The sequence below is a fragment of the Octodon degus genome, unplaced genomic scaffold, assembly GCF_000260255.1.
Source record: "Octodon degus isolate 3935 unplaced genomic scaffold, OctDeg1.0 scaffold00129, whole genome shotgun sequence".
In the NCBI taxonomy this organism is placed as follows: Eukaryota; Metazoa; Chordata; class Mammalia; order Rodentia; family Octodontidae; genus Octodon; species Octodon degus.
The window spans coordinates 2084440-2102271 of record NW_004524705.1 but is presented as its reverse complement, the minus strand read 5'-3'; the positions used below and the strand labels follow the sequence as shown (position 1 = coordinate 2102271).

The 17832-nt window shown below is 47.0% G+C and overlaps 1 protein-coding gene across 3 annotated transcripts in view; it reads right to left on the bottom strand.

The window, feature by feature from the left end:
• Atg10 (autophagy related 10) overlaps positions 1–17832 on the bottom strand; it is a 286953-nt gene that overhangs the window by 259424 nt on the left and 9697 nt on the right. For all 3 annotated transcript variants that reach the window (XM_023700994.1, XM_004640936.2, XM_023700995.1), the window contains exon 2: positions 14168–14287. In XM_023700994.1, coding sequence (XP_023556762.1) covers positions 14168–14287 — 120 coding nt within the window. The remainder of the gene's footprint in view (positions 1–14167; positions 14288–17832) is intronic.

Sequence of the window (17832 nt, the reverse complement as noted above, 5' to 3'; positions counted from 1 at the left end):
TATTTCTCAATAAAAAAGTAAATATAAAAAAATGTGATGTGACCCCTGAACTTAAAAAGAAGCATCATTTTTTAAAAATAACTTTGATTCAACTCAGATATTGGAATGAATTCATAAAAGGGACAATCTGCCTTAGGAGCCTCTGTGGTCCAGTCAGTTGGAACCTGTTTACCAAAGTGCCTCTCCTCTTCGGGCCACAGCCATGTACCCAGGAGGTGGCTTTATTTCTCTAGTAGCTGTCCTACGATCTTGCGGAAGTTGGTAGTGTGGCAGATGGAATACATCCATGACTTCAAATGTCCACACCTGCCCTGCCCTTTGGTGTTACCCTCTCACTGACTCTGAGGCTGGCCCCGTGGAGAGCTCAAGTCAGGGTCTGTAATGGATTAATGCACAGGCAACTTGTAACATCCAGCTGAGCTGAATCAGCCGGCACTGGCTGGGGAAGGCCCACGTGAGGAATGCTGCCAACAGCATAAAAGGAGAACGAGAGGGGCACATGGGGCGCCGTTGATCCTCCTGGAGAAGCCTGTCACACAGGTTTTCCTGACATAAACTTGGCTGTTAGCATCTGAGGAACTCAGGTCCTTGCTGTTACTGAGCATGGCTGTAGCTCTCTATGGGGAAGCTCCAGCCCTTACCCTGGCATCACCTCCTGGCTCCAGTGCAGATCCGTCAGCTTGGTGGCACAGGCCCCTCATCCCACTGGTGCAAACTTCTTAGCTTCCACCGCTGACCTTTGGGCCTTCCCAGTGCAGATCCTTGGTATAGACTTGCATGAGATACTGTCACGGGCTCTAGGCCTGCAACTGGACTATGGAGGACCTCGCTGTGGGCTCTAGGTCTTCAACTGGGCTCGTGCAGGACACTGGCCTGGGATCCAGGCCCTCAGCTAGATTCTTTGGGTCTCTAGGGCATGGGCAGAGCTCCCTCACTCTTCTACACTTGGCTCTTCAGGTGAACACTATAAGATAATCCTATAACTTATGTCCTGCATTAAATCTATTCCCTTCCAAACCCCAAGTACATCAAGCACGCAGAGGGCCTGAGGGTTTCTACTTCCTTGCTTTTGACCCACCACCATGAGAACAAGAGCCTTGGACTAATCAGGCAAACTGGCCCAAGTGCACCATCCTAGCCCGGCCGTGAGAGGCCGCCCCTTAGTGGACGCACGCACCCAGCAGCCCCTGCAGAGGTCAGTGGGGCTGCCCAGTGCAGCTGTAGACTGCTAAGAAATCATAAATGGGTGTTGTTTCCAGTTGCTCAGTCAGTAATAGCTTATTATTCTGCAGTTCCTGCCTAATATATTACGGGTCTTTAAACAGAACAACTTGGTCCCAGTCCATATCTTTTTAGATGCTTCCAGTTAATTCTTTCAGATAATTAACTCAAACATCACTTTTATTAATTTGAAGGCCTCAGTTTCAGAATCAATTTTGAAGCCCTGTAACTCACTTCATCCCTTCAGCAGCCGGAAGTGGAGAAATACAATGTTCTGTTTTTCACAAAAATGGCCTGCCCTTCCCTACTGCTAGAAGCCCATGGCTGGGAGTGTGAGTGTAGCGCAGCCTGCCTGTCTCAGCTATATGCAGCCAGCCCTCTCCCTGCTTGCTGCTGCTTCTCCGGCTGGCCCCAGGTAAGCATCCCTCCAGCAGTGAACCTGCTGCTGTTGCCCTCATGGGTGTCTTCAGAGCTGCCTGCAGGGGACCAACCCTGACACAGGGCCCTGCCTAGGAGCTGTGATCAGCATTCCACATCAACCACTTCTGAGACCTGCAACTGGCCACCAGCCTGCTGAAACTGGACACAGAGTGACAGTCCAGTCCAGCTTTCTTCCGAAGTGACTGGATCCGTGTCTTCCCCAGCCCCCGGGATTGCATGATTGCTCTCAACTCCACAGACCTCTGCAGGTCCACAGCTAAGCACAGGCCCAGCTCCTTGCCCGCCCCAGGGGGCCCCCATACTCTTCGCCTGTGGTTCTCTGAAAAAGGAAAAGGTGCTATGGGGAGACAGTTTCTCATTTAGAGTACCACATACACTCTCTGCTGAGACCAAAGTGCACACGGAAATGGGGTGGGGGATGCCAGGTCTTCAGCCAGAGCAGGTTCACGGGTAGGTTTCTAGCCCTGTCATTCACTGATATCCAAATATAGGCAATTAGCTACGTAGGGACGTTCTGCCTTCAGCTTAGGGCTTTAGCTGCAACTTGGGAACAAGATAAAAAGGTTCCTCTCAGCGCACTGTTACATGGTTATTTTTAAATCTGAAATATGCATTAAATTCTACTGTACTACATATCATTATAGAAAAATTCTGTTTCTACAGAAATGCCAGTTTTATTAAAAAGACTGCCCTGAAGAGGTTATTTCAGTGCCACTTATTAACTTTTTATGTAAATGCTATGGTGTTGTCATGGCTCCTAATTCATCAATTAAACGATTAAAAAGAAACTCTGGCACTTTTTAAATGTCTCAAAATGTTTTAAATATTCTTTCTCTAATACAATTCATCATAAAATTTGTGAATTTTACTTTTTCTAAAACTGTTGCTATCCCATCTTTCACTTAATAAGTAGATATATACACTTATATAGAATGTATACAGATATATATCTATAAATATATCTACAGATATGTATCGGGTGATTGCTTATAACCCTTCGATTGTATATATGTATATATCCAGTGGATTTGGTCATTTCTGCAAATAACAGAGATCCCTGCCCTAAGACAGCAGGCCAATCGAGACATGAAACAGTAAACAGGAGACATAAACGTGGTTGAGGTGATGGAGGTGGATGTGGTGGGATGTGGCAGAAGGTAAATCCCAGGAAGAGAAATTCAAGAGAGGTGAGGAGGACAGAGGGGTCAGGAAGAAGCGAGATGTGCGGGAAGTGGCCAGCTCTGCGCCAGGGCTGCAGCAGTGTCCCGTGTGATATAGGAGGAGAGAGCACGGAGTCAGGGGGTGCAAGGTGCAGAGAGCAGAATGCGAGTTCCCAGGCGCCACACGGCTGTGTGTGTGCAAAGGGCTAGGCTGTGGGAGGCCAGGAGCCAAGCAGCCACATCTCCACAAAGGGGGGCTGGCGTGGGAGCAGCAGCAGTGCCAGATGCGGCTTGATCCTGGATACCCCGCAGGGAAGATAAGAGGATGCCCTGAACCCTGCCTCCAGCCTGGGAGAGATCAAGATGATAAGGCCAGCTCCAGGAGCCTGGATGTCATCTGTTGAGGAGAGCCGAGCTGGGGTGGTAGGAGGTGACCACGCTCAGCCAGGGGCCTGGAAATGGGAGCTGGGTTCTGGACACGCTGGCTGTGGAAAGACCAACTACAGGACAAAGGGAAACTCCTCCTGCCCTTCTGAAGGCTTGCTGAACTGAGCTGTTACAATAGGCAGAGGGACAGGGGGGACAGAGGTGACAAACTGATGGAAGGTCATGTGGGAAAGTCACACGAGAGGCGGACATAACATGTGCGAGTCCCAGGGCCGGAGGGCTGAGGCTCAAGTAACCTTTGGAGCTCCAGGGACGGGAGAGTGGGAGCGAGGGCACAGAGTGTCCTGGGGCCCAGTGAGAGCCTGCTGCAGGCAACAAGGGGAGGAATGCACCGAACACAGCTGCCTTCTTAGGCACACAGACTCCGGTCTCTCAGGCCTGCCTAGCGTGCCTCGGAAATCCTGGACCGTAAGAGCTCCAGTCTCTTTTGCACCCAACGGAGGGTGACTCTTTCCTGGCCAATGGGAGTTCATCCCCATTGCTTTCCCTGGGAAGTTCACTTCAGCTGCAGCTCCACCCCGCACCGTGGGAGAGAAAGGACCGAGAGATTGGGGGAGAGGTGCCACAGGAGACCGCTGCCCTTCAGTTCAAATGTCACCAGAATCTGGGCTTCAGGAATCATTTCTCTGAGCCCCAACACAAGTCAGAGAGGGGCCTTAGGAATCCAGAGTTGAGGAGGGAAGCCTGCGCGGTGGATTTGCACTTGGCCATAACTGGCATTTAGATGGCATTTAATGGCGAGACCTCCAGGTTTTGAAAATAAGATGTAGGACTAAGCCCAAGCACCACTATTATGAGAGTATGGGGTAAAGAAACAACAAAACAGACTGGAAAGGCATGGGGCTTGAAGTAAAATTATGCAGGAAGTAAATCGGGAGGGGGCAACAAATAAAGGAAGTGTGTGTATCAGGGAGAGAACCAGCCCTGTCAAGTGTTGCTAGAAGATCAAAGAATTTACCAAGGAGTCCAGCAGCCAGAGGGCACCATGACGTGGACCTCACCTGACTCCATGTCTCACTCTACTAAAGACGAAGTTTACGACTTAATGAATTCTCCTAAAACAAGTAGGTTTTTAAACACCAGTGAGTCACTCATTTCAAACCATGTATTATAGGATGGAATGAGATACAATGGAAACTATTTACAGATTATTTTTAAAAAATTGGCTGGCTTCCTTGCAATTTATATGATTTGAATTCAACTACACAAATGCATATAGAGCATCCTGTTTGCGAAGCACTAAGGATAGAAAAAAGAAAATACAGAAATAAAAACACAGTCACAGGCCAGCACTTGGGAGGCTGAAGCAGGAAGAAAGATGCTAAGCTCAAGACCAGCCCAGATCTCGTCAAAAGAAGGCCAAAAATAAAACAAAATCCCAGTCCTTGCTGCAGGGAGCTGTCAGATACAGTGGAGAGAGAGACAGGTACACTGCTACTCGCCATTTGAGTGGAGAATCAGAAGATTACCGAAGCCTGACCACAGAGGTGAGGTTATCCAACTGAAGTAATGCTTCCATTTACTCTTGACAGAACAGGTCATGACTACAGGCAAAAGACACAGCTACACAAATCACACACAAAAAAAGGCGGCAAACAATAAAAAGGTGCGAAAAAGCATTCAAGGGACCAAGTTTTCAGGAAAAATGCGAGGAACAATCACCACAAAGATTCAGGAGGCAGGAGCTCAAAGTCTCTTCTCTATCAAGTGACTATGACCTGGACAAAATCTTTAGAAACAACCGTCTCAGGAATTTGGAAATCAACCAAAGGCAAATACCATATTGAGAACTGCTTGTTCTTGGAAAAACCCTTGAAATTCAGCAAGAAAGGTGGGAGTTGGTGGCAGTCCACCCGGGGTCACTCATCCCTTGGGCCATGGTGGCTTTACGAGAATCTCAGGAAGTAAGGCCAGCAGCCCTACTGCCTCATGTATTCCCCAGATCTGAGGCCAAGGTGACCAGATGCCACCCAAGAGAAGCAGCACAAGTGGAAAAAGTAGCCATCTCAGCAGCCAGCCTGAGATCACCGTCCCAGCTAGGGGAAGCAACCAACCAGCAGCCTAACCAGGAAAGTAGCAGGGAGGCGGTATTTACACGCTTTGGCGCACTACGCAGGATAAGTTTGAATCAACTGAAGGAAAGTGGACGCACCCTGAGACCCAACTGTTAAGTGAAGTAAATCAGATACACAAGCGTAAGTAAAACATGGTTCGCTTATCTGAGAAACTCCAAAGACAAGTAACTTAGGGCAAAATAAATGATAACAGGAAACGGAGAGAGATCTTCTGCAACTGAGAAGGGGACTAAGCGCTGAGGGGTGCAACAGGAACTAAAGAGTGTGTGTCCATGTACCAACTCCCCATGTTCATTACCTACTGCAAACAAGCACTAATAAAAAAATTTTTTAAAAGGAAAGTAACCAGGAGATCTGGAAAACGAGGGGTCTAAGAATGGCCACATGAACATGCACATCCAGGAAGCTAAAGGGACCCAGACCCTGCAGGCAGGGCGACTGCCCTCAGGCCCAGGGTACACAGGAGAAAGACAGCAGGGTGAACCTGGGCCCTGCCTGAGCCCGGCGAGCACACACCAGGATCCACTGGACAGGTGAGGCCTTGCAGGCCATGGGCAACCGCACTCTGCACAGTACAATCTGAGAGAAGGAGGCAAACTAACAGTGCTCTAGGCGAGCTGTGACCGAGGAGCCAGCACTACACCCTGAAGCAATGGAGAATCACTAACCAGGAGTAAAGGACCAGACTGCACTCGTGAGGGGAGACAAGATCAAAAACAGGAGCCGATGCCAGGACAGCCTGAAGGAGGCAGCGGGGGCAGGTGGAGGAGCAGAAGGAGCAGAGGGCACAGGGTGGGCGACTTGAGCTCATGGTGGAAAGAGGGGCAGTGACCCTGGTGTTGAGGAGGCAGAGGAACGCAGGGCCTTCTGGATCATGACCTGAGCCAGGAACAGGATGAAGCCAAAGACTTCGGAGCAGGCCTGTTACGGATGCAAAGGATGGGTTGGAGGTCTATGGAGCTGTCACTCACGAGATCACTTTCATAATCCAACCTGGGTAAAGCTGCACACCGGGTCATGGGGATCCCAAACCAGACTCCTGTTCTGGGCTTAGCCAAACTAAATGAGTCCACTGCTCCTCTGGTGATAAGTTTATTAGGTTACTTAAGTCATCTTTAGGCAAAATGCAAACAAGGCTGCCCTCTAGACTTACTGGAGAAACATGAGCAGAAAAGGGCTGTTGTACAATAAGATTGGTACAGTTGTTGCAACCACACACAATTTGTCTGGAAGCTATACTATACTACTAATACAGTCGGACCCAACTGAAGCCACAAGTACTAGAAACAAAAGCAAGTTTTCAATGTCAGATAACATGGAAGGCACCAAAGAATTATCTTTAAGAGCCAGGGAGCTAGCTCGGTGGTCAAAGCACCTGCTTGGTGAGCACAAAGATCCCCAGTACTGCATGACTTGCCAGCCTCTGAGACCAGGCCCGGTGGTGCATGCCTGTAATCCCAGTGCTGGGGAGGCTGAGACAGGAGGATCACTACAAGAATGAGCTGCACAGCAAGTCCCTGTACCAAATACATAAGTAAATAAATAATTTTTTAAAAGATTTATCTTTAAAACTGGTAAGAAAGGTCTGGTGAGATGGCTCGGTGGTCTAAAGCACCTACTTAGAACAAGCTAAGCCAAGCAAAGCACAGGGACCGCAGTTCAATCCCCCAGCACCACATGCCAGCCAGCCACGCCCCCAGGTGGGCTGAGCTGGCCACACACACACAAAATAAATAAATAAATATTAAAAAAAAAAAAACTGGTAAGAAAGTTAGACCAATAAAGTGACCAGTTACAAAATATACCAAGCAAAATCACTGTCTTTCTTTCATGTAAGTAACAACCTGTTAGAAGACAAAGTGGAGAAAAACCTATTTCTCTAAATAATGACAGCACTATAGCTATCTTATGCCACTTGGAGACAATCTAAAGAAACTACTAGGAGCCAGTGAGATAGTTCAGCAGTCTAAAGCACCTGGTTAGACAAGCTTAGGCAGGTGCAAAGGACTGTGGTTCAATCCCTGGCACCACATACCACGCCAGCCCCACCCTCAGGGCAGGCTGAGCTGGCCAAAAAAATAATACTAATAAAGCCTGCGTGAAGAGAAGTTCAAACTCCACTGAAGATAAACGTCAATTGTTATTGGAATACTATGCTGCTGATGTGAAATTTCACTCCACATTGGTAAATTTAATGAGATAATCATTAAATACCAAGCGGGAAGCTGGGCAATGAGACACCTTTCTGCTTGGGAGGCTGAGGCAGGTGTGTTCCAAGCCAGACAAGACTTTGTCTCAAAACACAGAAATAAAGAGAGTAAGGAAGGGAAGGAAAGGAGGAGAAAGGGGGAAAAAAGAAAAAAACAACTGGGAAATATACCAACACCTAATTAAGAGTCCAGGGGTCTAAAATTGAAAACCTACACACATGGGAACTAACCAAAATGCCCAGAGTCACATAAGGGTGGGTGATGGTACGCGGCTTCCTCCCTCCATGTCCACAGACATTGGTGACCACCGTGCAGCCCAGCCTTGGAAGCATTCTTTGAGACCTTCAGAACAAGGAATGCAAGAGAGCGTTTTCTAAGTCCAGGCATAAAATTACCTGAAAATAGATCAGATAGGAAAATTACTTTTAAGAGAAAAAAAGGCTCCCAGCCTGTGGACTAACTGGAGCTCAGCGACCACTGGACATAGGACTAGTCAACCATTTATGCTCTCAAGAATAACAGGAAAGGGGCAGAAAGAGAAGCTTTTGCAGAAGCAGAAAGAATCAAGGGATGGAAGGAGGGAGGGAGAGAAGGAGAAAAGCGTGAGACTGCATTCTGTGCAGGACCGACTCCCAGGGAAGTGGCTTAGCTAATTCTGCTGGGAAAAAGTACCCGACACATGTTGAAGGGGAAAGGTTTATAGCTCCAGTTTGTAGAGGTTTCAGTCCATACTCTCTGGCTTTGAGGCGGGGGCACACAGCGAGGGCAGCAGTTCATGGCAACAGAGAACAGCAAAAGTAATGAGAGAAAAGAGGAGGGCAGGGGAGAGGGGGGAGCCGGAGAGGGGGGAGCCGGGAGGGGGAGGAAGGGAAGGCGCACAGCTCCCTCAGTCCCTTATGGCATGCTGCCTAATCCCCCAGGGCGGGCGGAGCACTCACATCCATAGTCCCAGCGCTGGACCATGAATCAATCATAAAGTCTAGAAGCTGCCCCATGACCACACGAGAGTTCAGGGGGACATCTAGACCCAGACCATAACAGGATGTAACTGCTATGGACTATAAACATGGACTTATACAAATAGAAAATTGACCGGCGCTGGGAAAAGACGAGACGGAGCTTCCTTCTTAGTTCTCGATCTCTTTATTTTCACGTGTCCTCCTCCCTCCTCTCCTTCTTCCTTCCTCCCCCCTCCTTCCTCTCACCCCTCCTTATATCCCCTTCCCGGACCTATCAGTGGGCGCCGAGTACATCACCTGACGTGGGCAATAGGCCAATAGTCAGCTGCCTCGTAGGGCTATGTGAACCAATCAAATCTTGCCAGCAGGGACCAAAGGCTATACAGGAAACAAGACTCGTAGCAGAAGCTCCAGCGGGAGGGGCAAGGCTGAGGAGCAGGGCGCCGGCGCCCGACAGAAAATTATTACAAAATGTAAAATAAACATTAGCAGTATCCACTACACTGTTGAAAGCATCTTAATCCTATACTCTTAAACCATCAGTCTTCAGTGGTGATACTAAAGTTCAGTGCTGTTTTTAATTTATGCCATTGAACTGTTTCATTTTGAGAACTGGCACCCTTCTATAGTCACATGATTGAGAATCGGTCACCTACAAATCAAAAAGAGCCATCCTGGGGCGGGGGAGATGGCTCAGTAGAATAAGAGCTTGCCTGGCAAGCTCAAGGGCCTGAGTTCAATCCCCGGTTCTGAAAAAAAAAATCCAAAAAAAGAGCTGTCACATTGTGCCAAGCAGTACAGCTCATTTGGCCGTGCTATTTATTATGAATTTGCTAATCACAGATTACATGCACCCTAGGCATGGAGTGCACGTATATCCTTAACACAAGTCTGCGGTCCCTCCTCGGAGGTCAGCTCTCTTCTCCTCTGGGAACCTGAGGTCAGGCCCCGCCCCGCTGGGAAGCTCCGGGCGCACAGATAACCTCCCCAGGGGCTGGAAATGCAGCGTCCGGACCCGGAGAGCCAGCACCTGCTGAGGGCCATACCCGGGCCCTCCTCCGTCCACGCACACAGCTACCATCGCTAGTTCACTCTAATTTATAAATCCTTTCTCACAGACTCCCAATAAGCTTTAAAATTGAACGCTCAGAAGTATTCAATTCACAAGTCATACAACCTGTTCTCCTTGAAATGATCACTTCAGATTTGCATATGCTTAAGAGACAAAGTGCATCACAACACTCAATAAATGATGAATGAAAAACCCAGTGCAAGTGACTAGGATTCAGTGTTCCTCACAAATGCACAGTACAGGGAAGCGACTGCATTTTTCTCCTAATCTCCTAAAATAAACTAAAAATCTCCACATTGGTCTCATCAAGAGATGAGACGAAGGCAACATATGTAGTCTTCATCTAGTGGCATTTGGAGCCGGAGTGATACTCCATTAAGTCACAGTAGAGGACTCAAACAAACACAGCCTTGTGCAGTATCAGCAACATGCTCACCAACCCCGCCCAAAGAATGACTGATACGGGGGTATATGAAAGCATGCAAAGGAGACTAGGAGACACTTACTTACAGCGAGGCAAACGCCCACAGCACAAGCCAGTCCTGCTCTGGTGCACCCGTGAGGGGCGTGTGTGTGTCCATGTGTGAGCGCTGCTGTGGGCTGAACTAAACCCAGGGACTGCTCTGAACTACCATCTTTGTTTTAGTTTCTACTTGGGGGCCAAGGTCTCACTAAGTCACTAAGTGGCAGAGGCTGAGCTCAAATCTGGGATTCTCCCGCCTCAGCCTCTCAGAGTGCTAGGATTTTGGACAGGGCCCTCGAAGCTGGCTTCTTACAGAAAGGAAAACCACTCCAAGGTCCTGCAGACATGTCTGCTTCCTTTAGTGAGCCATAAAGCTGTCACTAACGTTCAGGAACCTAAGGGTATTATAGAGAGAGAGATTAAAATTTTAAATGGATACTTGGCACTATGCTTGAAATTAAAAATAATTACTTTTTTTTTTTTTTTTTTGTGGGACCGGGGATTGAACTCAGGACCCTATGCTTGCCAGGCAAGTGTTTATTCTACTGAGCTATCTCCCAGGCCCTCAAAATAACTACTTCTAGCATTTTCATGTATAACACATAAAGAACATGAAAGTGAACGGGTTGGCAGATACACAGGGGGCTGAGGCAGAAGGAGCACTTACGCTCAGGAGTCAAAGATAAGCGTGGGCAGCACAGCAAAACTGTCGCCAAACGAAAAAGTGGATGGATGGGCAAAGTAGCTGTGTAAATTCCATTGTTTACTCTGTAATCTCATTATATTTCTGACAGAAACACCCAGCTGGATTTATCATCAGCAAATGTGAGACACAGCGAAGAATTCGCCTTGTCAGATAAACACGGAAAGCATGCTTATCCTCCTTAATAACCCACTTCAGAAATAAAGGAAATACAATCTCTTCAGGTGTCTACTCCACAGAATCCAAAATCCAGCTTCTGGGCCAGCAGAACCCAGCCAAGTGAGCTGAAGGGGCCAGCCTGGGCTCCGGGGCGCTGGCTGCAGCCAGGGATCCATCTCCCCCACCCCTTCCAGGCCTGCAGCCTCTCCAGCCCGAAGGTTCAGGCTCAGAGCAGCCTCCCCAGCTACAAGGAGGCTGGGACACTCAGGGTCATTTGATCACTTAAAAAAACAGTAAAATAAAGTAAAATCCTAAATCAAAATTTGTAGGGACTGGTTTGAGGTCTAGAAATGAAAGAAGCCAGTTGTTGAAAGACTTCTGATTCTACCGTGCTATAAGTGATACCCAAAGTGGTCAAGCCCGGGGACAGAAAGTAGGGTGGCTCTGTGCTTTCTTTTTTGTTTGTTTGTTTGTTTTGTTTTGTTTTGTGGAACTGGGGATTGAACTCAGGCCCTTGCCCTTGCCAGGGAAGCACTTATTCCACTGAGCCATCTCTCCAGCCCTCTTTTGTTTGTTTTTAATTAAAAAAAAATTTTTTTTTAAAGAACGGTGAACAAGAGCCAGAGGAGTTCTAGACTTGGTTGTACAACACCACGAATGTACTTAACACTACAGAACTGCACACTTAAAATGGTTAAGACAGCAAATGCTATGTTAACTGTATTTTATCATAATTTGAAAACTAAATAAAAATTTACAGAAATAATAGTTCTTGTCTCTAGGGGCTTTTCCTAAATGCATTCATCTATTTTAACATAGGATGATAAATAACTTGCAGAGTTCACTTGCAGAATCCATAATTTAAGACATATGGGGGAAGGTAACAAGGGCCGAGTTAGTGCAATGAAGACAGCTTACGTGGCTTCCAAGGAGCCACAGGAGCTTTCGGACACCACTTCTGCCACGAGGCGGTGGGCATGGGGGGAGAAGGCGGGACCTAGGGATTCTCTAGGACCATCTCTTCATTTGAATATGCTCAAAAGTTTTCATAATAAACATTAAAAATAAAGCCATCTCAGGTAGGAAATTAAGCAGGGCAGCAGGAATGACGGAAGGGCCACTGTGGGCTTTCTACAGAGACAATGTTGAAAGAGAGAGTAAAACATGGAAAGATCTTAGAATGTATTTTACAACTATGAACTCGATGTACTTAGCATAACGCTGACAGACTTGAAGAAGGCAATGTGAATTACCCAGAAAGGCTCTTAAGAGAAAGAAATCATAAAACCAGTATAAATTTATCTACAATAAAATGACATTTTAAATTCTACTCTATATAAATTAGGACATAGGCCATTTTTATAACCAGTTTCATAGCTATGTAACTATACATTCCTATATAAATTAGGAAATAAACCATTTTATAACCAATTTTATGACCATGTGATACTTGCACATATGTGTCCGATTTATTTCACTTGAGTATGATCTCAAGGTGCATCCTCTTAGCTAGAGAAATGTCTCGAGCTCGCCCGTCTCTATGGTACGGTAGTATTCCACTGGTTAAAAAAACCTACATCTTTACATCTTCTTTATCCATTCACCTGCCCCATTATTCTCAGCTAAGGCCCATGTGACATGGCACAAGAGACTCCACTTTGCTTCCGTGGGACTCCACTTCAGAGCTCATTTAACTTAGATATGCTCGCTCCTCACCCTTCCCTCTTGCTTAGCCATAAACTTGCACAGAGAAGGACAAGATGCTCTGTGGAGGATCAAACAGAGAAGACAAACTGTGGGGCACGCCAGAGCACGACTGCACCCAGCCTAACATCCGGGAAATGTAAGCCTTGTGACCGGAAGGCCCTAACCTTGAGAACTCCTGCAAATGTCCAAAATGAGGGAGCGGCTGCTTTGGAAACCTGGAAGGTACAAAACCTCAGTACAAGTCCCCTCGGGCCGACATCCCCCAACTTCCTGCCAGTTTGTCATCTGCCAGGTTTGTTCCAATACTTGGTTTCCCATCCGTGTCCTTCTTGCTGATTTTTGCCACAACTCATCAATTAGGATTCACTCTTTGTATTGCATATGCTATAGTTTTAATTTTTTTAAGTTTTTATGAGTTCATTTTTGGAGTGCCCAATGGCCACACTCGTGGTCGGGTGTCAACGACACAGGAGCACAATTCTGCTTGAGGACTGAAATGACTGGGAAGTATGAAAGCTAGCAAGAAAACCCACACGCTGATTGAATGTTTACAAAATTAAAGCACAAATAATAACAATTCCTTTTTATCTTAGCCATAATCATAGAAGAAAAAAGATGAAAATTTAAACATGAAAATAAGATACACAGAATGCTCACGAGGTCACACAGTCCTGCACGGGGGACTCCCCAGGCAGAGCCCAGCGTCCAGTCACTGCTTAGAGCATGGGCCTGACCCTTCCCCAGAAGCAGGCCTGCACCTCTCAACTGGCCCCCAGCCCTGCTGTCAAGGCTCAGGGCCTGGTAATCTGCTGGGCCCGGCCACGACCTGCATCCCCTCGGCTTAGTTCTCAACCCTTCAGACTCACCAAGAGCCTGTGTACCCCACAAAGGACCACCCCACAAACAATCAGGGCTCTTTACTTCTTAGAAACCTGATAAATTGTCAGGTAAAGAAAACATATTTTTTTTTAAGGAAGAGATTTCAAGGAACTCTTTAAACATATTTGGCACAGAATTTGTCTAATTGTATGAATGGAAATAAAAGAGTACAGAGGCCTTTCCCATCATTTCTGAATACAATCAGAAGAAAATGTTTTAGAGTACATGGCTCACATTATTGAGAAATCTCTGATTACTGAGGTCCTTAATATTTCATAACTTGGGACTCTGACAATGGTTTTGTTTCACAACTGTCTTTTACTCTCTGAACAGAAGTAGCTTCCTAAGAAAATCTATCATGTAAACAAATGGCTTAAAGCGCAGAGAAGTGTCTGTTTACACTCGGCCAATTAATATGCTGAGCATTCTTATCTATTAAATTAAAGTGGCTCACCTGAGGACTTTGCAGATAATACTTCATTACTCTAATAATAATGAGCTACCTGGTGGAAATCAGAAAATGGGCATCTGTTTTTAAAACATCCTTCAACTCAGGCCTTTTATTAAATCAACCTAGCTTTTATACCTTAGCTTTCAACTGTTCATGTTTTATATGGCAAAAATAAATTAGTAACCCTCCACAGAAAACGAAAAGACAATTTTGTGTTTACCTTTGATGCTTTCCATTCCCAGCCATCGCCTATCTGTTGTGAATGTTTAAGGAATTCTGCGCAATAATGCTGGAATGCTTTTTCTTCCAAGAATGCATCTTCTTCCATGTTCACCGATAGCTGCAATATCAAAATTGATTATTAGCGCCAGCGTTAGAACAGACACTGAAAAAATTCTGCTAATTGACTTAGTTCTTTAAACAAGTTGAAGTTTGGACTGTTCAACAGGAAACGACCTCAGTGCCATTCTAAAATAGATTCTGCTTCCATCATTCAACCCTACCCTCATTATATTTTTATCAGTCAACAAGAAAGCCCAAAACCAAGCTCATTAAGAAATACTCACCTGTGTTTCTGTTTTTGTTTTGTGTTTTGCACTAGACGCTGGTGATCGAACCCAGACCTGGCACATTCTATCACCCAGCCACACCCAGCAGGGGCTTACGTTGTCTGTAATGATAAGGGGAATGTTGAAAATGGCTAGTTCCTTCCTGCTGTACTTTAGTATGACCTATTTTTAGTAAAATCTTTAATTTGCCCATAGCTTGTTTCAAGAGTTTTAAACATTCATACCACTTCTAAAAAACAATTCCAAACAACCTCCTTAGAACTTCTTTCTCCCCCTCCTAGCTCAACTCCTGCACTTATGGTACAACAGTGATTTGTGGAGGCCGGGCATTCTCCACACCCCCTAGCAGCTCTAGCTCGATAACAAATGATGTTCTCAAGTGTGAAATTGTCTTTCAAGGTGTAAGATTATGATCACCTGTTTGATTATTTCATCCAGTCTCCAAACATAACCTAGCAAGACGCGCCATAAGTATACAAGCATCCAAGCTGGGCACACACTGTAGCCGCAGCTCTGCAGGAGGCTGAGGCAAGACGACTGCAAATCAGAGCTTAGCATGGGCAACCTGGTAAGACCCTGTCTCAAAATTTAAAATAAAATTTGGGCCAGGGAGACAGCTCAGTGCAAAGACCTTGAGTTCAATTCCCAATATCAATCACTCAGTCAATAAATCCAAAACATGAAACACTGATTACAGAAAGAAAGTTTTACAGCTCAAAGGAAATGCACGGCTCAGAGCTCCGGCTGAGAAGCCAGACACAGTGAGCTTGCCCGCTCCATCAGCGACCGGCAGCGCCATCCCCACAGCTTACTTATGTCAAACACCACGCTGCATGCTCAGCCCCACTGATCCTCACACGACCGAGAATGCTGTTATTCCTTTTCCTCAGATGTAAAGGCAGAAGAAAACTGTGAGCAAAAGTGGGCGAGTTAGATGAACAGACACTTCTCTGAAGAAGCGCAAATGGTCAGCAAATGCAGGAAGAAATGTTCAGCACTGCTGGCTGTTACAGAAATGCAAACTGAAACAACACTGATATTCCATCTTACTCCAAAAAGAATGGCTTCAACAAGGTATCAAATAATAACAATTCATGAGACTGGAGGGGGGGGCCGACCTCTTCCTCACTGTAGGTGGGAATGCAAACTAGTGTGACCACTGTGGAAATCAGTGAGGAGATTCCTCAAAAAAGTACAAAGAGAAATGCCTTTTGACCTCGCCATTCCCCTTCAAGGCATGTCCACACAGTGAAGACATCATGTCAAGTGACTTCCAGGCACGCCGTGCTTACAGCAGCACTGCTCACTCTGGCTGTGCTGAAAGGAACCGGCCAGGATGCTCACACACAATGGAGCACAGCTCTGCCCTAAAGAACAGACTTGCTTCATTTGCAGGAATATGGATGCTCTTTGAGGCCATAACACTAAGTCAAATAAATCAGACACACAGCGTAATGAATGTCCCATGCCTTCTCTTATATGAGAAATGCAAATTATAAATAAACAGCAAAATCAGAGACAGGTAATGGGAATTAGAGAGATAGTTTTTTGTTTTTTTTTTTTTTTTTTAATGAGAACAGGATCAAAAGATGGAGGAAAGAGTGAAAGGGAGTAGGAAAAAAGAATGGAAAGAAAAAGTGGAAACAGGTTCAGCAAGTAGGAAAGGGACCAAGAGTTAGAAGGAGGAGGGGGAAGGGAGGGGAGGGTCAGGGTGAGAACAAAGAACTGAGCCGCGCCTTGCACACTGCAGCTCCCTGCAGCACGGAATTACTGTGTGCTGCGTATGTGACTCCTACCAGGACAAAAATGAAAAGAACACAGCTGCAGGAGCTGGAGGTGTGGCCCAGCAGCTGCATCTAACAGGCGGGAAGCCCCAGGTTCGATCTCCAGCACTGCGAAGAAGTAAATAATACACCCAAGCACAGATGCAAACCCTGGTTTGGCTCCCGAGCCAATGATTTGCCTGTACTAGCCATTTCCCAAGCTGATGATGTTCTGGTTATGAAATGCAGCATGACGTATAGAAGAACACAGTCATTCTGAATATAGTGAAAAAGCAGGCTCTATACACAAGTAAAGGGCAGATACAGGAAAGCGAAAAGCAAGAGCAGTCTTTGCCTGGAGTTCATACTGTGACAGAGGAGGCAAACAACAAAGAGCATTCCAACACAAACTCAGACATAACCTGCACTCACCAGCATGCCAGGTCACTGGCCCAATGTGCAGCCCTCTCTGCAGAAGCCGGCCAGGGCCTCCAGCCTCGCAGCACGGAGCTCCCCAGCTCCCGTGGTGACTCGGTTACTTTTCTCCCATGGCTGAGATGAAACACCCAACACCAAAAATTAAGGAAGGACAGCTTTATTGAGCTTACAGTTTGTGAAGGCTTCAGGCCGGCTCCAAGGCAGAGTGGTCGGTGGCAGAGGGCAGCAGTTCAGGGCCGTGGAACACAGCAAAGCAAAAAGGGAGGCGCGGTGGCCAAGAGCAGCCCTCTCTCTTCCTCATATTGCACTCGGGCTCTCTGCCCCAGGCAGGGCAGCACTCACACACGTTATCCCAGCACTGGACCAGGAATCACTCATAAGTCATAGAAGCCGCCCCACGATGCACTGGGCTCTGGAGGACATCTGGACACAGACCGCAGCACATGGGCTGCAGCTGTCCACAAGCGCCTCCTCACATCACAGATGCGTACTTCATTTCAAGTTAAAGAAAGTAAAGCAGTCACGCTCAGGTTAGACAGGCACGGCTCTGTCCACACGCCAGCGTCCTGACTCTGCTGAGCTACAGGTGAGTGTGTGGAGAGAAACCTCAGATCCCGACTGCGCCGCTGGGCAAGGGCTCAAGTCCCTTCCTGGCTGCCACAGCAGAACTCTACATCACCCAGGCTGGCTTCCAACGTGCAAGCGTCCTGCCTCGGTCCCGAGTAGCTAGGAGGACAGGTGTGCGCCACCACGCCTTGCTGATGTCTTAGGTTTCCATGACAAGCCATCCATGGATAAAGCAGAGGGGCTGCAGTGGGGGTCTGGGCTGGGGGCCAGCAGGAGTAAAGGGAACCAAACAACAAAGAATGTGGAGCTCGGTGCTGCTGCACAAGATGCACAGCTGCAGGGAGGGGGACAGACAGTCAAACTGTGCTAAAGTTACCCCTGTCCCACTCAGTAGGGAAGCGGGGGCAGATGGAAGGGGCCTCAGAGATAGGAAGGATCTGCCTGAGGGAGCAAGGCAGAAAGGGCGTGGCCGTTTCCATAGAGCAACTGGGGCACCAGAGCTTGAGGAGCTGGTGCCGGAACACTTCATGGGTGGGGAGGGTAGAAGG